We start from the raw sequence: 25,541 nt of genomic DNA, 5'->3' as shown, positions 1-25,541 counted from the left end.
TGATCTTTTGGCCCAAAGGGATAACGCTTATATGTTATTGGGCCTTCAATGACCCAATATTCTATAAAAGGACTTTCAATAGCTTTTATGTGCTAGCGGGCCAAAGTGTCTCGTTAGAAAAGCTAGTAAGGTCATAGTAATCAAATGCGAGTTGGACCATCGTGTCTTTCGCATCCGCGACAGCCTAAGGTACTTACGATAGTAGTGGGACATAATGCCCCCTTCTCTTCGTTCGTTAAGGCTTACGAGAAATCAAAGTAGACAAAACTAGGATGATATACCATGTGGATTAATCAATATTCATTCGTTAAGACAATACAAAAATTCAGTAATCATGAATACATTTCAATATCGGAAACATCGGGTTTTCCGTGGAATTCAATACTACTCGGTCGAAATTTTATAACTATAACACAAAATACCCTTCATATATATATATATATATATATATATATATATATATATATATATATATATATGTTTTTGAAATCATTCATGCATCAACTTATGGATCTTCACACTTTGATAAACAAAAGTCTCTTTAGAAAATATCAGATTTTCTGGGTTTTACAAACTACACAAATCATTTTATCACAACATTGCTTATGAACTCACCAACATTTCATATGTTGATATTTTTCCAAAATAACTTGTATTCTCAGGTAACAGGTAAGTGGAAGAGTATTATGAAGTAATGTTAGATGTTATGTTGTTAAAAACACTCAAACTATTTATGTTATGAATGTGTAATGTTAAAACAATGTACTTGATGTGAAGAATTCCAGTTGTAATATATTGATGCATGGTGACGTTTATGTTATGATTCATGTATATTCATTGTGATGATATTCAATTTAAGTCACGCGAGCCCTCGGACGTTTCCGCCGTCTGGTTCGGGGGTGTGACAGGTTGGTATCAGAGCATTGTTTATAGTGATTTAGCATATCTAACCACACATTGATATGCAACTATAAACCAAAAAGGGACTAACCCAACTATGAACAAAAAAAAACAAATAAAAACACAACTATAAAACATCTTTTCCTATGTGAATTAGGAAACATAATATAATACCAAACCAAACAAGATAATGCTATCATCTCGGGTAAGTCGGGACTGTTCATGGTTGTATCAAGGAGAGTATGTAGCTTGATCAGCTACATTTCCTCCAAGGTACAACTAACACGTGTCCCGAGGAAATTGTGATGGTAGGAAAACCTAAAAGCATACCCATTTATCCCCAAAGAGAACAACAACTCAACCTATACGTCTTAGGAATGATATTGGCATGTTTATACACCCTTGCAGACAGCATGGTTGGTTTCCATCGCCCTGGAGATCCTTATTTCCCTAATCAGGGGAATAACGAATGGCTGGAAGAATCCGAGGAGGAACCTGAAGAGGTCCCCAAGGAGGAGCCTGAAGAGGAACCCGAGGAAGACACCGAGGAGGAATCCGAAGGGGAACCGGAGGCGGAAGCCGAAGGCAGACCTGTCGAGCCAGTGGAGGACCAGGAGGAGGAGGAAGCCGAAGGAGGTCTCGAGGAAGAACCCATCGAAGACGAAGATGGTGATTCGGACGCGGAGTCCGAAGTCATCAACCCCCCTTATCTGTCACAACTAGAAATTTTGTGTCTTGTAATCACTATACTTAAGTAAAATGTTGAATCAAAAACTTAAGAGCATGTGTGATACCTATTATTATGACATCAAAAACTTCAATCAAATACATCATACAAATACTACAAATAGTCATCAAGCAATTGGAAACCCTAGAAGTTCTTGTTTAGGTCCATTTTGGACTAGGACTTCCTTATTGGACTCAATGGACCAATAAGCTTCCAATTTGACTATCATGGGCTTAGAACCCTTAAATGGGCTCTAATTGGACCCACATTAATTTATTTCAACATTTTGAGCCATATTGGGCCTAGAATGAAATAAATTAAAAGTTTTGAACCATGATTAACCTAAACTAGCCCAACAAAGTGTAAAAATCATGTTATATTTCTTTTTGGGCCAACAATCATCAAACTTAGCTATAACATGGGCTTAAGGGCAAAAAGCCCAAAAATCTCCTCACACCCTCCTCATTCTCGGCCCAAGCCCAAAAGAAGAGAGGGTTGACTTTGTGAGTGACACCTCACCATTATCCAAGGGACTTCCATGCAACATATCACATACCTCCATGCATGTATCACCTCAAAGATCTATTCCTTCCTCTCTCTCTCTCTTGCTCTCGGCCATTTTCCAACACACACACAAATTCACTCACTTTTCTCTCAAGGAAACTCTCTCATAACTCATCCATATTTCAAGATCTAAGGAGAAATCAAGAGGATTTTTACATAAAAATCATCATCTAAGGTAAGATATCTCTTAGATCCTTAAACTAGCTACTTCATTTCATCCAAAAATCACCTCTTAATCCATTCAAACTCATGATCTAGCACCTAAGAAGCATTCAAGTTCGAAATCTTCCAAGGAAGGTTGCTAAGGCCGAATTTCTTCCATCTTTTCTCCAAAAACCGAAACCACACCCTAAGGTGAGCTTCATACTCCCTATTTTCTGTTTTACAAGTTTTGTGGGGGGGGGGGGGGGAATACAAGTGAAAGTGTAGATCTATATGTGTTTTGTATGCCTTGTATGATTTCTATGCTTAAATGTGTGTTTTTGTGTGATTATGATGTTGGATCTAGACATAAGCCCCTAAAAATCGAGATATACATCATGTTAAATGATACTAGCATCAATTATGTTTCTACATACAAAGTATTTCAAGAAAAATAGCTAAGTGGCTTAATAACATCTTCTTTGGGCTAAAAACTCAATTTTTGGACACAAAATGTTAAAAATATAAAGTTAAAGGGCCCAAATTGACATATTACGAATTCTGATGGATGAGAGGAGTCAAAACAGTTTCAATAAAATATTTTCTGGAAATATACTCATTTGGAGGATTAAAAATACAAATTTCAAGCTTAATGGGCTAAAAATGACATTTCCGGCCCAATAGGGCCCAATATGCGAAATTTTCTGTTTTGGAGGGCTGAAACTGTGTTTTTCGGTAAAACAGTGGACTGTTAGTGTCATAAGTCCTTTTCAAAGGTTAAAAATGCTTTTCATAATTAAAAAGGACCAAAGTTGCATAAATTTTCCAATTTGGGCCAAAAGTGTAAAAATTGCGAAAAGAGGGGTTATAACCTAGAAAGCTGTATTTTCAGGGACTAAAACTGTTTTCAACTAAAAATAGGCTGAAAAATATCAATTTCAGTAAGTTTTGGTGTTAAAATGTCAAGAAAAATGGTTTAGGGACTAAACCGGAAATTTATTTATTTAAAGGGTTGAAAAAGTAAATTTACAACAAAAAGAGGGGCTGTAACAGAAAAGTTGAAATGTTAATTCAATACATCCGTTGTGATCAAACACTGGCACTACGACTACCGACGAATTATATTACACAACAACACCAAAAATCGTTACCAAACGAATTGATTCGGTCTCAAATCAATAACAAACCCGAAACTACTAACACGACGATAACTCGACTCATACATGGAAAATTTGGGAAATCATTACACACGTGAGAGTGCACAGACGTCGACGCACCACCTTTGGGCCCAAAAGTGTAAAATCTTGTTTGTTGGGCCTAGCTAGCCCAATGACTTGATCTTTAGGCCCGAAAACTTCAACCTTACGAGTTGTTGAGTCTTACATGATCCAAAACAACATAAAAGGACTTTCAATGGCTATTATACTATTGGTCCCCAAGGGTCCTTTGGTACTGCTAGTAAAGTCAGTTATGCAAATGCGAATCGGGTCAAGGGCCCTTCGCACTCTTTTTATCCCCAATCGACCAACGGAGTTATCGAGGTCTTCGTGCCCTCTTTCTCTTCGGATGTGGGACTACAAGAAGTCAGCGCGGTTGGATTACATGAATAGTACGGACGACGCCTACGGGATCGTTAGTATAGTTGTAAACTGGTCATTTGTGTAACGCGTATTTATAGCAATTCACCATGCGCAATAATCCGACGTCGCCTGGAATCAATCACTTTACACGCCGCGATGGTTCTACAACTACATGGAATTCAAAGTGTTAGGAAAACATCGGGTTTTCCTAGGGTTTTTTTTTCAATACATACGGTTTTCGAAATGTACACAAGTTCAATGAAAATTTTTTACAACCATAGAAATAAACAAGCATACTCATGGATCTTCACAAACTTTTTCATAAACTCTTTTCAGAAAATATCGGATTTTCTGGTAGTTTTTCAAAACAATAGAAAACGTTGCTTTTCAAATACCGCTTATGAACTCACCAACATTTCATATGTTGACGTTTTTCAAAATACTTGTATTCTCAGGTAACAAGTGAACCGAAGGAAAATGTACTCAGTGATGGCTTGCAGTTTGTTTATCTATGAACCGTACAATTTATTTTTGGGAATGTAACGCTAAAACAATGTACTTAGTGTAAACTTTATCAGTTGTTCTATATTAATGCATGGTGATGAATGATGTTATGTTTCATATATATTCAATGTTATGGTATTCAATTAAGTCACGGCAGCCCTCGGACGTTTCCGCCGTCTGGTTCGGGGGTGTGACATTATCGGATTAGGGTGCCCGCGTATCGGGTAGGTCCCACTGGCCCTACACCCCCCTGTGGTATCAACCTTTGGAGGTGGAGCAGGCAGCAGGAACAGCGACCCCCGTTCGGCATGTCACACAAGTTCTATAACCTGAGGGATGGAGGACCAGTCGATCGTGCTCTTTCGGTCATGGTGAGACGATTGCGGAACACTGGCGACTTAGCCCAAAGCACCGCTGATCAGATGCACCAGATACGGACTAGGGTCGAGCGTGCGGAGCAGGAAACGCGAGAGCTTATCCGAGAGTTCCACATGAGACAAGCGAGGTGGGAGGGTCGACTCCGAGATGCGGAACGACAGGTGGCTCGCCTTCAGGGAGCGTCCACTTCCTCAGCACCACTCCCTGGCACATCCCACCCGTCTTTAGTACTTTGTCACTAGGATCTATGCTATGTACCCCGACTCTATGTTTAAGTGATTACACTACTCATAGAGCCGTTATGCTGCCGAATTTGCACCACTTATGTATTGCTCTTCCGAGCAAAATTTTCATGTATCAAAAATGCGGATAATATTAATGAAAGGTTTTATGTGTTCCACTGTGATGTTGTAATCTGCTATGTGTTATATATCCATGATTGTATGCTAAATTGTGAAATTGCTTAAGTTCGTGCTACACACCTAGTTTATAGGATCACAACCTCCCAAAACCATAGGCACTCAACATCTTTCTGTTCCATGACAGAAAAATGCCTCGACGACCAACTCGCGGTAACCTTGGACCAACCCCTCCAGAAGTTGACTCAGCAACATTCCAAGTAGCTGTGTTTGCTGCGGTCACCGTAGCAATGGCACAGATTCACCAAGGGAACAATGGAGGAGTCAATGGACAAGAGGCAGGAAGTTCGAACAACGGGATCAATCAAGGACCAACCAAAACATGCTCCTACAAAGATTTCACCAATGCCAAACCGTGAACCTTTAATGGCACAGGTGGTGTAATAGCCCTGAAAAGGTGGATTGAGAAGGTGGAATCAGTGTTAGAAATATGTGAATGCCCCGAGGAATTGAAAGTGAAGTTTGCCGCGTGCACCTTTATCGACCAGGCTCTCACCTGGTGGAATGGACATATAAAGGCCATGACTCTCCCTGTAGCCAACTCTATGCCATGGACGGAGCTGAAGGAAATGCTGATGGCTGAGTACTGCCCTCGTGGCGAAATTCAGAAGATGGAGCAAGAGCTGTGGGATCTCACCGTCCGAAACTCTGATATAGATGCATACATATCAAAGTTTAGCGAGCTGTCATTATTGTGCCCTGGCATGATTATGTCTGAAGGAAAGAAAATCGAACGACTCATCTGGGGACTAACCTCCCCAATCCAAGGAAATGTGATCGCTGCAAAACCTGAAACGTTCGACAGTGCCAAGAGATTGGCCAAGATGTTGTACGACCACAACAACAAAAAGGGCGAGAAGCCAGCGGAAATCGAGGGCAAGAAAGAGAATGACAACAAGAAAGGAAAGAACAACAAGAGAAAAGGGCGACAAGGCTCGGAATCGGCAAAGAAGCAACAAACGGTAACGATCAATGCTGCAACCACTCAAGTACCCTTCACACCACATGCTCCAGCCTCAGCTAATCCAAGTGCCCCTAGGCAGTATTCGGGAACTCTCCCAAAGTGCAACAAGTGGAACTACCACCATAATGGAGAATGCAGGGAAATGCATTACACCAGTTGCAATCAGAAGGGTCACACTGCAAAGTATTGCAGGACATATCCTCCCCAGAATTAACCACGGGATCAAGCCCCACTTGCTACGGATATGGAAGGACAGGGCATATCCGTCGGAATTGCCCCAACACCAACAACCCTGGGAACGCAAGAACAGGAAGGGTGCTAGCTATGGGTCAGGGAGAAGCGGTTCAGGATCCCACTGTTGTTACTGGTACGTTTATCCTAAACCAAACTTATGCATGCATCCTATTTGATACTGGGGCAGAACGGAGTTTTGTGAGCAATAAATTCAAACACTTGTTAAACCAACAACCCCAGAAGCTTAATGAAACCTTCATGGTGGAAATAGCTAATTGGAAGACAGAATCCACTGGGAAATCTATATCGGATGTACCCTAGCCTTAAATCACCACGTCTTTCAAATAAACTTAATGCTTGTTTGCATTAGGATTTTTGAGATGATTATTGGCATGGATTGGTTAAGCCCCCACCATGCTGAAATTATGTGTCACGAGAAGGCCGTTCGCCTTCATCTCCCAAATAGCGAAACCCTAGTTGTTTATGGGGACAAACCCAGCATGAACCTTCGTCTTATCTCATGCATTAAAGCGTAGAAGCACCTACAAAAGAAGGACTTGACATTCCTGGCTCACATAGTAGACAAATCCAAGAAAGAGGTCAACATTCAAGACATTCCAGTAGCTTGTGAATTCCCAGATGTCTTTCCTGATGATCTTCCAGGGATACCCCCAGAAAGACAAGTCGAGTTTCGAATTGACCTTGTACCAGGAGCTACCCCCAGCGCCAAATCGCCCTACAGATGGGCTCCTGCGGAGATGCAAGAGTTGTCCAGTCAACTCAGTAAGCTTTTGGATAAAGGATTCATCCGACCCAGTTTCTCACCTTGGGGAGCTCCAGTTCTCTTTGTCAAGAAGAAAGACGGTACATTCAGGATGTGTATCGACTATAGAGAACTTAACAAGCTTACTATCGAAAACTGATATCCACTTCCACGAATCGACGACCTATTCAACCAGCTCCAAGGAGCTAGTCACTTCTCAATGATAGATCTGCGATCTGGATACCACCAACTCAAGGTTCGGGAGGAGGATATTCCAAAAACCACCTTCCGAACTCGTTACGGACATTATGAATTTGTGGTAATGCCCTTCGGTCTAATGAATGATCCTGCCGCATTCATGGACCTAATGAATCGAATCTGCCGACCTTTTCTTGATAATTTCGTAATCGTTTTCATCGATGATATCATATATATTCCCGAAGCGAAGAAGAACATGGCCAACATCTTCGACAAATCCTGGAAACCCTACGAACCGAAAAGTTGTACGCAAAACTCTCCAAGTGCGAGTTTTGGCTCCGAAGCGTGAACTTTCTGGGACATGTTGTTAGTCAGGAAGGAATTCATGTGGATCCTTCCAAAATCCAAGCTATCGAAGGATGGGCAATCTCAACAACACCCACAGAAATTCGCCAATTTCTGGGTCTCACAGGCTATTACAGGAGATCCATCCAGAACTTCTCTAAGACGGCCAAACCGCTTACCATGCTTACACAAAAGGGCGTACCCTTCGTATGGACGGACTAGCAGGAAGCCGCGTTTCAATCTCTAAAGCAAGTGCTCTGCAGTGCTCCGATGCTATCGCTACCCGAAGGAGCGGATGACTTTATAGTCTACTGCGATGCGTCAAATCAGGGTTTAGGCTGTGCACTCATGCAGCGTGGAAAGCTGATAGCTTACGTGTCCCGACAACTAAAGACGCACGAAGTGAATTACACGACCCACGATATGGAGCTAAGAGCAGTGGTCTTCGCCCTGAAGATTTGGAGACACTACCTGTACGATACCAAGTGCACTATCTTCACCGAACACAAGAGTATCCAGCACATCTTGAATCAAAAAGAGCTAAACATGAGGCAACGAAGATGGGTCGAACTGCTAAACGACTACGATTGCAAAATCAAGTACCATGCAGGCAAGGCTTACGTGGTAGCCGATGCCTTGAGTCGGAAAGAATACTCAAGTCGTCCTGTGAAAACTCTCTCGATAACCATCCAATCCCACCTGACCTCGCAAATCAGAATGGCCCAGTCAGATGCCATGAAGGCGGAAAACAAAAGAAGTGAAGCGCTGCGTGGAATGGAAAAGAACGTGGAGGTGAAGGAAGATGGATCATACTACTTCATGAACCGCATATGGGTCCCTAAACTTGGGGGATTCAGAGAGGTAGTCATGAACGAAGCTCACAAGACGCGATACTCCATCCATCCGGGTTCAGACAAAATGTACTTGGATGTTAAGCAACATTATTGGTGGCCAAATATGAAGGCAGAGATTGCCACTTATGTGAGCAAGTGCCTCACTTGTGCTAAAGTAAAGGTGGTATATAAGAAGCCCTCTGGATTACTACAGCAGCCAGTAATTCCCGAGTGGAAATAGGAAAGGATCACCATGGATTTTGTGACCAAACTACCCAAGTCGACGGACGATTTGGACACGATCTGGGTAATAGTTGATAGACTAACGAAATCTGCCCATTTCCTACCAATAATAGAATCATACAAGATGGAGTGCCTGACAAGAATCTACATCAAAGAAATCGTGAGACTCCACGGAGTACCAGTATCTATCGTCTCAGATAGAGATAGTAGATTTATTTCACGCTTTTGGCAATCGCTTCAGAAAGCTATGGGAACACAACTCGATATGAGCACTGCCTACCACCCACAAATGGATGGTCAAAGCGAGCGAACCATTCAAACACTAGAAGATATGCTCCATGTGTGTGTAATAGATTTTGGAAGATCATGGGATACCCACTTGCCTTTAATCGAGTTCTCGTATAACAACAGTTATCACTCGAGTATCAAAGTTGCTCATTTCGAAGCATTATACGGGCGTAAATGTAGATCACCGTTGTGCTGGGCGGAGGTAGGAGACACCCAGCTAGCGAAAGGGAAAACGCCAAACAACGCCTTAACAGGACCGGAAATCATACGTGAGACGACCGAGAAGATAATTTAGATCAGAGCACGACTGCAATCGTTCAGAGACAGACAAAAGAGCTATGCTGATAAACGACGAAAGCCCTTGGAATTCGAAGTCGGAGATAGGGTGTTACTAAAAGTCTTTCCTTGGAAAGGAGTGATTCCTTTTGGGAAGCGGGGCAAACTGAACCCTCGATACATTGGACCCTTCGAGATTCTTGCCCGAATCGGTCCAGTGGCCTATAGATTGCATCTACCCGCCGAGCTCAGTAGTGTACACCCTGTGTTCCACGTCTCCAACTTGAAGAAGTGCTTATCCGACGAGACCCTCGTAATTCCATTAGAGGAAATCAAAATCAATGAGAACCTTATATTCATCGAGGAGCCGGTTGAAATCATGGACCGAGAGGTAAAGCGTACCAAGCAGAGCCGCATTTCAATTGTGAAAGTTCGATGGAACGCGAGACGCGGACCAGAAATCACATGGGAACGCGAAGATCAAATGAAGCAGAAGTACCCTCATCTATTCTCGCATTCTCAAATCTAGCTTTCAAAAGAATTTTGGGACAAAATTCCCTCTAACGGGGGGATGATGTCACAACTAGAAATTTTGGTGCCTTGTAACTACAACACTTATAACAACTATGAATCAATAACATGAAAGCATGCATGATGCTTATTCTATAACAACAAAACTTCATCAAATACTTCATTCTAGCCCTACAAATGCTCAACAAAGACTTGGAAACCTTTGAAATCCCAATTTGAGTCCATTTTGGACCAGGATTTCCTTATTGGGCCTAATGGACTAATAAACTTCCAAATTATCCATCTTGAATCTAGAACTCTCTAATGTGCCCTAAATGGACCCATATACATGAAACATAATATTTTGGGCCTTAATGGGTCACAACCAAATTAATTTAGCCCTATTAGGTCATAAAAATTACACTTTGATTTATTTGGGTCCAAACATCATCCAAAGTGAGTCATAATATGGGCTAAGCACTCAAGACCCAATTCTTTCTCTTTTCCCTCTCCATTCTCGGCCCAAGCCCACAAAGAAGGAAGAGTTGACTTTGTGTGTGCCAACTCATTTTTATTTAATGGTCTTCCATGCATACTCTCATATTTCCATGAAACCATCCTTTCACTCATCTCTCTTCTTCTCTCTTTCTTCTTCTCGGCCGAGAGTCTCCCAAACACACACACACACACACTTCACTAAAAACTCTCTCAAAGAAACTCTCTCCATTCCTCTTTAAATTTTCGAGATCTAGGAAGCTTTCAAAGAGATTATTCCGCAAAACTCATCATCTAAGGTAAGTTCATGCTTGGATCTATGACCTAGACTCTTTGTTTTATCAAAAACCTCTTTCTAATCCATACAAAATCATGATCACTCTCTTAGAAATCATCTAAGTTCGAGATCTTCCAAGAAAGGTTGCTAAAGCCGAGAAATAGCATCAAACTTCTTCTATTCTTCTTCAAAACCGAAACTACAACTCAAGGTGAGCTTCATACCCCTTTTTTTCGGTTTTCATAAGTTTTATGGGGTAGAATACAAAAAAATGTGTAGATCTATGTGTATGTGTATGCTATGTGTGATTTTATGCATGTATGTGTGTGATTTTATGTGTTTTTGTGATAAATATGTAACCAAAATGGGGTTAACTCGAGATCTATGACATGAGAAAGGAAACAAACATAATCTAAATTATTTTACACTAAAAAAGTCAAGAAAAATAGCTTATAAGGTTATGAGGAACATATTCTAACATAAAACCCATTTTAGGGCTTAAATTGTCAAAAATACAAAACTTGGGTTAAAAACTGTCAAGTCACGGTTTTTTGAGGGTTAAAAGAGTCAAAACAATTTCTATAATCATTTTCTAAATATTAGAATCTTCAAAAGACTTGAAATGCAAAAATTTAGCTTAATGGGCTAAATTTGGGCTTTTCGGCCCAATAAGTCCAAAATTGCGAAATTTGAAGTTTTAAGGGGCTGAATTGTAACATTATGCAAAACAGGGGATAAGAAGTGAAATAAAACTATTTCAAAGGTCAAAAATGCTTTTCAATTCCAAAAAGGATCAAAAATGTAAACTTTTTATATTTTGGGCAAAACTGTAAAAGTTGCGAAATAGGGGGTTCTAACCTAGAAACTCCATTCTGGAAGGGCTAAAGCTGTTTACAAAATAAATTTTGGGTTAAAAATGTCTTTTCAACAAGTTTATGATACAAAAGTGTCAAGAAGATGTTTTAAGGACTAAAAATGAAATTCTTTTATATAAAGGACTAAAAGTGTTATTTTTATAAAAGAAAGGTAGTGAAAAGGTCAAAATCATACTGTTAAACAAATTAATTCATTAAGATAAAATACAACATACCCGACTAGTGACAAAAACGGAAAATGAATACACCTTCAATACCAAATATCGTTATAAACGAATTGATTCGGTCTCGAATCAATACAAAACAACAATCGCTAAATCAAAACTCTCCAATAGATATTTGATGACTAAAAGGAATAAACCTACAAACCTTGGGCTTATGAGTTTCAAATCATGCTTGTTGGGCCTTACAAGCCCGCCAACATGATCTTTTGGCCCAAAGGGATAACGCTTATATGTTATTGGGCCTTCAATGACCCAATATTCTATAAAAGGACTTTCAATAGCTTTTATGTGCTAGCGGGCCAAAGTGTCTCGTTAGAAAAGCTAGTAAGGTCACCGTAATCAAATGCGAGTTGGACCATAGTGTCTTTCGCATCCGCGACAGCCTAAGGTACTTACGATAGTAGTGAGACATAATGCCCCCTTCTCTTCGTTCGCTAAGGCTTAGGAGAAATCAAAGTAGACAAAATTAGGATGATATACCATGTGGATGAATCAATATTCATTCGTTAAGACAATACAAAAATCAGTAATCACGAATACATTTCAATATCGGAAACATCGGGTTTTCCGGGAAATTCAATACTACTCGGTCGAAATTTTATAACTATAATACAAAATACCCTTCATATATATATATATATATATATATATATATATATATATATATATATATATATATATATATATATATATATATATATATGTTTTTGAAATCATTCATGCATCAACTTATGGATCTTCACACTTTGATAAACAAAAGTCTCTTTAGAAAATATCGGATTTTCTGGGTTTTACAAACTACACAAATCATTTTATCACAACATTGCTTATGAACTCACCAACATTTCATATGTTGATGTTTTTCCAAAATAACTTGTATTCTCAGGTAACAGGTAATTGGAAGAGTATTATGAAGTAATGTTAGATGTTATGTTGTTAAAAACACTCAAACTATTTATGTTATGAATGTGTAATGTTAAAACAGTGTACTTGATGTGAAGAATTCCAGTTGTAATATATTGATGCATGGTGACGTTTATGTTATGATTCATGTATATTCATTGTGATGATATTCAATTTAAGTCACGAGAGCCCTCGGACGTTTCCGCCGTCTGGTTTGGGGGTGTGACAGTACGAAATCCCAGAATAACTCATGGTGCGGAAAACAATATGCGTGTATGATGTGTCGCTACCGCGCCAGCTCCTTCCCGTTCGATGAAGAGGTACCTGAAAACAAAACTATAAACTGTAAGCACGAAGCTTAGTGAGTTACCCCATCATACCACATACCATACATTCACACAACATACAAATACTGTCAGGCATATATGGGTGCCCGACCTACCCCTTCGGTCCTTTCGACCGGATACTGCCTAGCATATTTGGGTGTTGGCCTCCCCTTCGGTCCTTTCGACCGGATACTACCTAGCATATCTGGCTGCTGGCCTCCCCTTTGGTCCTTTTGACCGGATACAGGGGACTATTTCACCCCTCTACTACTACCACATAACATGTATCACATAATCACATTCGATCTAACATGACTGGGCATGGCTACCCCCTTCGGCCCTGTCGATCGATGAGCTCGAGGACTATCTCCCCTACAGCTACTAGCATATAACATATCATACTAGCTCGTATCATATCAGATAATAGCAAACCTAGATGATATCACAAAGACCATCATCTAACATACGTCTCCTACTGGTGGGCCGATATTGTGGCCTTAGACCCACCGCTACTGGAAGGCAACTCACCTCGTAGTAGTTGCTGATCTGTGCGGGAAATCCTTTGACTGCTTCTGCTGCTGCTCCGGAAATCCTCCGACTATAATTCCCACAAAACACTTAGTCATACACTTCCAACTGCTCTTAGGGTAAAATGACCATTTTACCCCTGACCAAGTCAAAGTCAAAGTCAACTTCGAGTTGACTTGACTCGCCGAGTTGGTTTGCCAACTCTCCGAGTCCCTATCCTTCTATTTTCCTTATACCTGTCTCTACTCGTCGATTTAGGCGATGACTCGACGAGTTTTCCTTCTAATTAAACATCGACTGAATCTTCATCCGACTCGCCGAGTTATATGAACAACTCTTCGAGTTCATCTTCAACTGATGAACAGGTCATGTCCTTGACTCGCCGAGTTGTATGAACAACTCGTCGAGTTCATCTTCAATCTTAAGAAGATTTCCTTGGACTCGTCGAGTTGTTCCTGCATTCGCCGAGTCCCATGAATTCCAAAACCATGGCTTAGTCCAGAACGTTGGGTCACTCCTCGGGACCTCCCTGAAACCTTTCCACACTCAACTGGGTCCTTGACCCAGAACAAAAAAGGGAGTCAAGCCTCGGACTCGCCGAGTCCCAAGAACGACTCGCCGAGTAAAGTATGACCAAGTCTCATTTTTCTCGATTTCTGGTGTACAACACTTGACCAAAAGGTAGATCTAGGCTCCTAGGACCGTTCTAGCACGTAAAGTTACGAAATTTACGTGCATGCATGGGACTTTTGAGCCTAAAAGGCCTTAAAATGGCTCCTACAATGCATGGGGCCTTCCTTGAGTGCAAAAGCCACTCCTTTTTGCCTTGCAACCCCTCCAAGGACCTATATCTGAAACTTCAACCCTTAACCATGCTTGCAATCATGGTTGGTGACCAAAATGGCTTAGAAAAGCCCTAAAACTTCACAAAATGAGATCTATCAAATGGAAGAGCAAGGTACAGACTTTTTACCTTCAATGAGCTGAAAATGGTGCACAAACTCGGATCCTTTTATCCTCATCTTGTTCCTTTAAGCTTTTCCTTCCCTCCTTGGATCACAAAAGCACCAAAGTCACTCCAAATGCCTTAGATTGCTTCAATAACGGATAGGGTTTGCTATGGGGGTCTTCTGGGAGCAAAATGGGACGAAGGAGGTCGAGTTAAAGTGTTTAAATAGGGTGCAAACCCTCGGATTAGGGTTTTTGTCAAAACAGGGTCTACTCGTCGAGTCCGTCGCTTAAGTCTCGCGTCCCCCCTCGCTTCTACTTGGCGAGTTGGTCCTTCAACTCGCCGAGTCCAAGGCCAAAATGCAAAATATTTAAAGAATTAATAAAAGAATACATACCAAGAACCAGGTGCTATAGGTGTAGTGTCATAAAAATCTAGACTTGGACGTTGGAATCAAACCATGCATGAGATATGAGCATTTTGAGTTAAGAGAGTGAGGATTTTATGTGTTTGTGACCTTATTAGCCATGCAAAGGCTTAAAGTCACTTACTTTATGGAATAAGAACCCAGGAGTCCAGATTTGTGATTTGAGCCAAGGTCTTAACTGATTCAGACCAAAAGAGTAGAAAGAGAAAACTGGGGCGTACGCCGAGCGTAATCCCAGTACACGCAACGTAGGGTTGATAATCCCTGATGCGTGTGTGGCATCAGGTACGCCCAGCGTAGAGATCTTGTACGCGCAACGTACTCGTTGGCGTTGACTTTTGGTTGACTTTTAGGGTTTGGTCAATTTGTGGACTATTAAGACCATTGAGGGGTAAAATGGTCTTTTACCCTTCTATGAGGTTGTAGAAGGGTTAGTTTAGCTTCTTGAGAACCATCATTAATTAGGGATAATTATAGTATGTGATAGGCAGAGGCTAGACCGGTGATTTGAGTTCGAGATTATCCGATTTCTTGCGAGGTGAGTCTTCTCACTATACTTACCATGAGTGGTATCTTTGTGTGACTGAGATGTCTTATGTGCTTACCTATGTATTGTGATATTCTGAATTATGTCTTTGTGATTTATGTTGATTATTATAAATATGAGCTTATTGAGTTAGGACCGGAGGGTCCATCCGAGTTATGGGGTCGTGGGGTCTCCACTGAGACATATTGACCGGAGGGTCGTATCGAGTTAGCCGCTAGTGGCTAATGTGATGTGTGTGTGGTATTTTGGGGAACTCACTAAGGTTCGTACTTACGCTGTTATGTGCTATGTGTTTCAGGTACTTCTTCGGATCACAGATTTGTGATATATATATATATATATATATATATATATATATATATATATATATATATATATATATATATATATATATATATATAGATTTGGATTGCCCTGCCTTCGGTGCAAGCGTTATCTATTCTTTAAGATCCCCAATCTTCTCAAAAAACTTTCTGAAGCTCAGATTGACAACCTTGGTCATATTATCGCATGCATCTACTATAGTGCTTGATTCTTCAGTTCATCTATAGTTTCATCCATCACCTAGTACTTCATCAAATGTATAATTTGGAATGTCGATGAAGCGCTTGGCGGATTAGATGGTTCGTATGAGTAGGGATGGTTTGAATCATGGATCATAATGATGCAAAATAAAAAAATTATAATTGAATAATGGATCAATTTTAATGATGCAAATTTTTTTCTACCGGAAATAGATCTATGCTCGATTTTATGATTTTTATTTTTTTAGATTATTTTTCAATTTTTTAAGGTGTCCTCACAGGTTCTGAACCATATATATATATATATATATATATATATATATATATATATATATATATATATATATATATAGGTTCAGGTTCATTTGAGATCATTCTATTTTTGTGAGACCGTGAGACCAAATCTAAAAATAATTTTAAAATGCAAAAAATAAATGGAAAAATCCAAAAATTCTTTTTTTAAATATTATTTTCGGAACTTGAATTAACTAAAAAAATATAAAAAAATACCCTTTTTTTTTTCAAAAATACGTGAAATATTCTAATAGAATATTACACTGACATATTCTAAAAAATAATTTTAAAATGCAAAATAAATGGAAAAATCTAAAAATTCTTTTTTCAAATATTATTTTCGGAACTTGAACTAACTAAAAAAAATAAAAAAAATGCGTCTCACGGTCTCACAAAATTAGGTCGTCTCACATGAACCTAACCATATATATATATATATATATATATATATATATATATATATATATATATATATATATATATATATATATATATATGATCGGGTGAGGACTCATTTTAAAGTGAAGACTCGTGAGTACACCTTAAAAAAATTGAAAAAAAATCTAAAAAAATACAAATCATAAAATCGAGCATAGATCTATGTTGGGGAGAAAAAAAATAGGAAAATAAATGGATCATTAAAATTGAATCATGGATTATAATGATGCAAAATAAAAAATTAAATTTGAATCATGAATCAATTTTAATGATGCAAATTTTTTTTCTCCCGGACATAGATCTATGCTCGATTTTATGATTTATATTTTTTTTCAATTTTTTTAATGTGTGGTCACGAGTGCTCACTTTTAAATGAGTCCTCACAGGAACCGGACTATATATATATATATATATATATATATATATATATATATATATATATATATATATATATATATATATATATATATATAGTAAATAGTCTTACAGCGTAAAAACATTATTTTTATTTTATTATTCTGCACTGAATTTTGTATCCACGGTTTTATGTCATTTTTCAATAATGAATAAATGAATAATCACATGTTAAAACTAAAATTAGAATTTACTACAAAAATACACATATATGAATTTATAATAGAATAATAACATTTTAATGAATATACGAATAATCAAACGTTAATATTCATATTAGAATTACTTCAACAATACACATATAGAACATTCATTACAAAATAATACCATAAACATAGTATCGATAAACTAACATTGCTAAGTATAATTATAGCATCTATGTGACAACCCGATATTTTGAGACAATATAATGTAACACCAGTCAAATTTAAGCCAAAATATAACTTTCCAAGATATTATTTGGGTTAAATAAAGTGGTAGGAATTTTATCAAGGTTTTCGTACATATAAAGAACACTAAAATCCGAGTTATAACAAAAAAGTTATGACCAATCTAAAATTCGCGGCGAAACCCGGCAACACCGATTAAGCGAAAAATGCAAAGTTTCAATACAATAATTTTTAGCCTTAGGTATATAAACGAAAGTTGTATATTTTGTTAAAACGTGATCATGCATAAAAAGAACGCCCAAAATGGACGTCGTATGAAGAAGTTACAAATTTTCTAAGTTTCGTAACAGCGGTAGACAGTTAAAAACTCGAAATAAAGATCGATCGATTTTTAGTCGACACAACTTAAAAGAGAGTTGAAGGCCTCGACAATATTAGTTCAATGGTAAAAAGACAAACGAAAACAGACGTCGGATAAAGAAGTTATGGATTTTTAACGCAGTTATCGTTTCCCGGCCTATTAATTAAAATATAATTAAAAATAAAATTCAAAATTTGCCAACAGAGTCTAAATAAAAGTTGTAGAGTACTTTCTCACCTTCGCGTGGATATAAAGAACGTCAAAAACGGAGCCCGTGTGCGAAAGTTACAAATTTTACAAGTTCGTGGCACACACACCGAAACGATTTACGCCCATCGTACTCGGTTGCTAGGCTCCGGATCGCCCACGTCGACCAAACACTTCGCTCGAGGATGCGGTCAGCAGTGATGCAAGCGAACGCCCAACGTAACCTCGGAGTACGCCCAACGTACGAGGTACGCCCTGCGTAAGCCCGAAGTACGCCCAGCGTACGAGGCCTCTCCCACCATTATAAATAGAATGCGAGGGTGCCGGCCATCCATGCTCATTTTCTTCATTTCACTCACATTTTCACCTCGCTTTTCGTGCCGACAACATCCCGACTTCCCGGTTGCATATCTAAGCCCCGACGAAGGTCCGAAGCCCCGAGAATCTCGTCACTTTCCGGTCGAGGTGCCGCCCGGGAAAATCTCGTTTTCTTCAACTCACGCACTTTCTTCGGTGAGTTCATACCCATATAAACTATATTTTCAAATATGTTATCAATGCTTTTTATACACTTTTAAGGGGGGGGGGGGGGGGAGGGTAATACAAGTAAACACACGGTTATTATTGTGTGTAACCTGCAGTTTCATTATATAATCTTTTTATCAAGTAAACCATATGTGATTTATAACTACTACATGGAAACTTTCGTACACAAAATATATCACGATAACATCTTGTCTTTTTAAATTAAATATGTTGTTATACATATACGAATCAAACACTTTATCTATACTTTGAGTATATGTGTTCATTTATGTCACTACAAAAGTTACACTTTACATAACGAGTGAGCGTTTCACTAGGGTTTACTATACAAACGAAACAAACTTTTGGAAAAACTATAATAGTTTACGACAAACTTTTTTTACATGTTAAAAACTCTTTATCAAACTGTCTTACATACTTTATGATTCCTTTCAAACGCTGTTAGAATCATGTTTCTAACAAAGGTCTTCCTATATTTAAAACTGTTCTTATCAAACAAACTGCTTTCAAATCATTTTATAAACCGACATCAAGTCATCATTTCTTATTTATTAAACTTTTCAAAGTTTTTACAAAACTTCTTTTATATTTTTATATTGGCAAATGCATGCCTATATATGTATAGTTATATAAGTAATGTTTGAAGGACTTAGGACGACTAGCTCGCTTTATTTCCTTTTCCTCATTGGGATGTGGCCTTAGGGCATCGGTTATTCGTCCGAATGTCGTCTAAATATTAGTTATGTATATCATATGTACATATATAGACATAAAAGTTTCCATCAGTTGGTTCAGTACCTTTGAGTAGTAAAGGCATATTTCGGTTATACACGTACAATACTAGTAACTATAATAGGTATAGTTAAGAGATACTACTTAGCATTCCAAGTATAAGGAATCACACAAGAGTCAGTTTATTTATGAGTCTATACTAATACATTACATACTATATGAAGAGATACGATTACATACAATTACAAGGCCTACAATTTCAAGACATACAATTACAAGAGATACGATTACATAAGATAATGTATTAGATATTCATGAAAATTTCACATACTACAAGTACCATATCAAAGAGATATTTTCATATACAAGAACAAATGGACATTTTCATACGTAAATTTGTTTTATACTAGGTTTGTGAGACATTTCACGTACTTTCGAGTATGCATTATTAATTCTTGTATTATATACCATAATCCCTTGTAGGGGGAGCGTGATACTTGTGTATAGATCTATACGGGATTGACAATCCCACACCTAAGCTGTTAGCTACAGCTAGGTCGACAGGCCTGGGGTGACAAACGTCATAACATTCCAACGCCTGAAGAACGTTGTTACAGGCAGTCTGGGTCATTAGCATGGTTATAAAACTCACATGGAGTATTAAAAACACCTTGATTTACGAGGTTATCAAATACCTTAGCGATTATATACGTACACAAATCTACTACTTTAGACATGAAAAACACCATTGTAATTCATTTTTGGGACTTTTAAACTACCACCCACTTATGGGCAAATATTGGACTTCTAATAGCAAACATTTAAACCAGTAGGGTCTTGGTAGAAGGCTACTTTTTATACTAGTAGAAAATATGGGATTTTCTAGAGTTTCAAACGTTTACAATTACTTACAAACATGTTCATTGGTACAAACTTTCCTTCAAACATTTACAGGTATTTCTTTACAGCTTTACAAATCAAAGTCACATAAATACTTATGAATTCACCAGCATTATTGCTGATACTCGCTTTCAAAATAACTTGTATTCCCAGGTCACAAACAGACAGGTATGACTACCAGGTTTTGTGAAGACGAAGCGGTCAAGACTCGTCTTTTATTTTGAATATTCATTTTTGTAGAATTATACTATGAAAGAACTCTCATGTAATTAAAACTATACTATTAATGCAATGGATGATGTTGTTGCTTGTTTACTACTTTACATTGTTGTGATACATTACATGACGTCCTCCGCCCCAGAACGTTTCCGCCGTTCTTGGTTTTGGGGTGTGACAATCTATATATATATATATATATATATATATATATATATATATATATATATATATATATATATCATATCATCATATCATCATATAATATCATATCATACTATATTATAAAGGAAACATTTTTCCTTTCACCACATTCGTTTGTAACTCCCATGCATATTTCCTTTCACCACATTCATTTGAATCTCCCATGACTTTTCAATTTCTTTCTAATAATAATTATAAGTTAGTTAATACGGTTAAATAAATATCAAACCTAAAGTGTAATCATATATAAAGTAAATTTCAATATTAAAATAATATATTTACTTCTACTTATAAAGTTGTGTCTTTTAACTTATAACGTATTATACTTATTTTATTAGTTTTAATATATTAGTGGATGTAAACCATTATCATTTTAAAGATACAATTTTGGAACAATTTGTGTAAAATATTTAAATTATTAATTTGAATATAACATTACATTGTCAACTTAAATATAAATTTTAGTTTAACTTAAACAACACAAAGAATATTTTGTAAATAGTTAAAAGTGATTAATTGTAGTGTCTTTCTAATAATGATTATAAGTTGGTTAATAAGGTTAAATAAATATCAGATCATAAATATACTAAATTTTAATTTTAAAATAATATATTTACTTCTACTTTTAAAGTTATGTCTTTAACTTTTAACATATTATACTTACTTTATTAAATTTAATATGTTGTTGTATATAAACCATTATCAGTTTAAACCTATAACTTTTGAACAGTTTGGACAAAATACTTAAATTGTAAATTTAAATATAACATTACAGTGTCAACTTAAATATAAACCAGTAAAGAAAAAAAGACTAATTGGTTAACCAAAATTCTCATCTAAAGACATATTTTACCATGAATCCATGTGTAGACTGACAGTGCAATGTAAACAGAGCACAAGAAATCTTTGTTTTTGAAACCTACACAAACTTTTAGTTATAAGTTCATATATAAAAATAAAAAATTAATTTAAAAACTTTTACTTATAAAATTTGGAATATGAAGTATAAACATGGATATAATGACTTACCTATCTGCTTTCATCTTTTTCTACCATGCCCATTGGTGTATGTTTAACAGCTGCATTATCAATATTTAGCGATCAAACTTTAGTAGCACAGGTAAGAATATGCAGAAAACAGATAAAACCCATCCCAAGAAACCAAATCCAGTCAACGTACAACATAACCAACAAAAATACACAAAGAGCATGGTATGTAATGTAATAAAAATCACAAACCAAGAAAAACATTGACTTTGATGGTGCCATCTGGAGCAATCAGCAAGCTGTCTTAACATAACATCTGTAACAAACAAAAAACAAATATCAGTAAGTTAAATATGAAAAACTATAAGGATTGAAAACCGGTGAGGCGACAGTAAACACGCGAATTTGACTACATATTGATTGATTTTAAGTCATATTAGTGATAACCTTTTGAAAAACAAAATTCAATAGTATAACCTTATCAATTCAGGTCAAATGTCGTTTGCATTGGTTCTTAATACATCTCAGACATTTCATCGAACATGTGGTGAGCAATATGCTTCAACATTATGAACTCAAGCCTTTTTAGTTATGACCCGAATTTGGTAGCAATCCAAACCAATTTGAAATCAAAGAAAAAATGGCATGAGTCAAACAAATTCATTGAAAAGAAGAAAAATTAAAAGTTTGATCGAAGAAATATAGAAGTTGGTAAATTAAATTACCATAACTAAAGAGTTAATAAAAAATTAATTTAAAATTTGTGTTTTTATTTTTTGAATAAATTAAATATGATTAAATTAAGTATTTGGATATATATGTAATTTTATAGATTTTATAAGGATATATATGTAATTTAAAATTTTATAAGGATATACATGTAATTATGAAAGTTTACAGGGATATAGATGAAATTTTCCCTTTGTTTAAAACTATTTTATCGATTATTAACGAAGAAGAAATGAAAACTGAATGATTTTATTGTAGGGGTGAGCACTTGGATCGGACCAGACCGGATCGGTTTCGGAGAATATTGTGGTCCGTGGACCGGACCGGATGATACTTACCGGGTTCAGGTCTAGGTCCGGGTTTTCCGGTTCTTGGACCCGTTTCAACCGGTACAACTTTACATGCACACTTTACAATTTGTTAAAACACATTTTTGGGTTTGATACAACTCGTTAACACGAACATGTTGTTGGGTTTAATACGTTACAACTCTTTAAAATGAATATCTTTTGGGTTTGATACGGCACAACTTATAAAAATGAACATGTTTCTATTTCTTGTGCCATTTGGACCGGTTGAACTTTGATTGTTTATACTTTATTCCATTTGTTTGAAGGGTTGTAACTCATTGAATATAACACCCAAAACAACAAAATTATAGTCTAAACTCATCTACAAACTATAAATTACACGTTAGAAAAAACCGCATGTCAATTCGACTTAAAACAAATAAGATATGCTTGTTTAAAGAATTTAATAGAATACAAAAGTTTAAATTTCTTGTTGAAAAGCTGAAATATTAAGCTTTAATATCTCATCTTTGAAGGATTGTAACTCATCAAATATAATACCAAAGACAACAAAATTATAGTCTAAAATCATCTACAAATTCTAAATTATATGTTGGAAAAAACCGCATGAAGATCCAACTAAAAATGAATGAGATATTCTTGTTTAAATTTTTTCATAGAATATAAAAGTTTCAATTTGTTGCTGAAAAGCTGAAATATTTCAGTTTTGATATCTCATCTTTGAAGGATTGTAACTGATCGAATATAAGACCAAAAACAACAAAATTATAGTCTAAAATCATCTACAAACTCTAAATCACACGTTGGAAAAAAAACGCATCTCAATCCGACTTAAAACGAATGAGATATGCTTGTTTACAAAATTTTACAGAATACAAAAGTTTAAATTTCTTGTTGAAAAGCTGAAATATTTCAGCTTTGACATCTCATCTTTGATGAATTATAACTCCTCGAATATAATACCAACACAACAAAATTATAGTCTAAAATCATCTATAAACTCTAAGTTACACATTGGAAAAAACACCAAGTAAATACGACTTAAAACGAATGAGATATGCTTGTTTAAAGAATTTCATAGAATACAAAAGTTTAAATTTTTTCTGAAAAGCTGAAATATTTCAGTTTTGATATCTCATCTTTGAAGGATTGTAACTCATTGAATGTATCACCAAAAAACAACAAAATTATAATCTAAAATCATCTACAAATTCTAAGATACACGTTGGAAAAAACTGCATTTCAATCTGACTTAAAACGAATGAGATATGTTTATTTAAAGAATTTCACATAATACAATTTTTTTAGAAAAATTATAAGCCGGTCCAAAACCGGTTTTTACCCGGGACCGGCCCAGTTGTGCTCAAATCCTAGAACCGAGAACCGGCCAGGTGTCCAAAAAACGGTATGGTTCGGTCCGATTCACCGGTCCAGTCCGATCCACATGTCCAAATGCTCACCCCTATTTTATTGTATTCAAAATTGCAAAACCCGTAGGTACATCAGCAAATTATATTGGAATAATAATTAAACTACGCTTTCTATGTTATTATGCATGTAACATAACACCCTAACTAGCCAATTAACTTTGAACCAACTTCTAACGATAATTAACTAATAATGGTTAACTAACGGAAGTAGTGTCCAATATCCCCTTAAGATGTACTCATAAAGATGTTTTGCAGAGCCATCTTGTAAATAATTGGCAAAATCTTGGACGAAGATAATGATTATGTAAAATTATGGGCTAGCATACATGCAATATGTATGTGTATCAATTTAATAGTATGAAAGAGAATCTTTTCTCAAATAAAATGGCAATCAGGTTCGAAATGTTATGTTCGTTTGTGGAATATTGGATTTAATACAAGCATGATTGCAAATTTGTTGTCAAAGAAAACCAAAGTACGATCATAGAGATGAACTCTAAAATCCACTAAGTGATTGTAACCAAATAATCTCATAAGTAATGACAAGAATATTTCTGATATGTAGCTTCAGTTGATGATCGGGAAATGACGACTTGTTTCTTAGATATCCAAGATATCATTGGGTCACCAACAAAAAATAATAACGTACCTTTTTGTATCAATGCAATGACCCAAATCAGAATTAATAAAATGCTTTGAGTTGAAGAAAACTTCTTGGATGAAAGAAACAAACCTTGACCCATATATAGTTTAAAAATATGAGAAGATGATGAGAGCATGTAGATGAGGATGTCTTGGTTGTATAATGTATTGACTTAACCGACAAACGATATAAGCAATGTCACATCAAGCAGGGGCAGAACTCGAGCTTTATAACCAGGGGGCCAAACTCAAAATGTTAAAACAATAACATTGTAACACCTCGTTTATTAAATAAATAAATGGATAAAATTAATAAACAAATAGTAGCCCTAAATCCATAATAAGTTACCAGTGTTAGTCATAAGGAGCTAAATGACATAATTTGTAGAAAGTGGGATCTTTATTGTAATATTTGGACTTAAATTGTAATAAATTGTGGGAAGCAAGGGCTAAAGAGTAAAATGGGGATTTAGATGCTAATGATTAGAGAAGGAAGGGTGGAATATGTCATAATTGAGATTTCGGGGGTTAAAAGGTAATTTCCAAATTTGTTTTGCAAAAAAATCTGAAAGTTGGGGGTTGTTTGGTAAATTATGGATCAAAGTTGAAAGGAATTGAGGGGGAGGGGCTAGAAGTGTAATTATCGCTAAAGGTTTGAATGTGGATAGGGTTTATAACCCGTCACTCCCGTAACCCTAACCCTACTTCAACATCAGCCGCCACCCTTGTTCCTCCACCCCTCCAGTTGCCACTACCTTCACCATCGAGGTCAATACCACCGATGATGTTGCCGACGTAA

At 36.8% G+C, this 25,541-nt stretch overlaps 1 protein-coding gene across 1 annotated transcript; it reads left to right on the top strand.

Annotated features, from left to right (window-relative positions):
* Positions 1 to 1,205: 1,205 nt before the first annotated feature.
* Positions 1,206 to 25,541, top strand: LOC128127294 (uncharacterized). Its single transcript, XM_052765747.1, has 2 exons — positions 1,206 to 1,569; positions 25,411 to 25,541. The coding sequence occupies exons 1-2, from the start codon at positions 1,206 to 1,208 to the stop codon at positions 25,539 to 25,541; spliced, it is 495 nt and encodes a 164-aa protein (XP_052621707.1).

Source organism: Lactuca sativa, chromosome 7 (assembly GCF_002870075.4).
Source record: "Lactuca sativa cultivar Salinas chromosome 7, Lsat_Salinas_v11, whole genome shotgun sequence".
Lineage (NCBI taxonomy): Eukaryota > Viridiplantae > Streptophyta > Magnoliopsida > Asterales > Asteraceae > Lactuca > Lactuca sativa.
Note: the sequence above shows the minus strand (reverse complement) of the source record. Positions and strands in the feature narration are given on the sequence as shown.

Excerpts from the sequence above, each read along its gene's own strand:
- LOC128127294 (XM_052765747.1), top strand. The coding sequence starts at position 1,206 with ATGGTAGGAAAACCTAAAAGCATACCCATTTATCCCCAAAGAGAACAA. Across the intron at positions 1,570-25,410 it reads ACCCATCGAAGACGAAGATG|GGTTTATAACCCGTCACTCC; the intron begins GTGATTCGGACG and ends GAATGTGGATAG.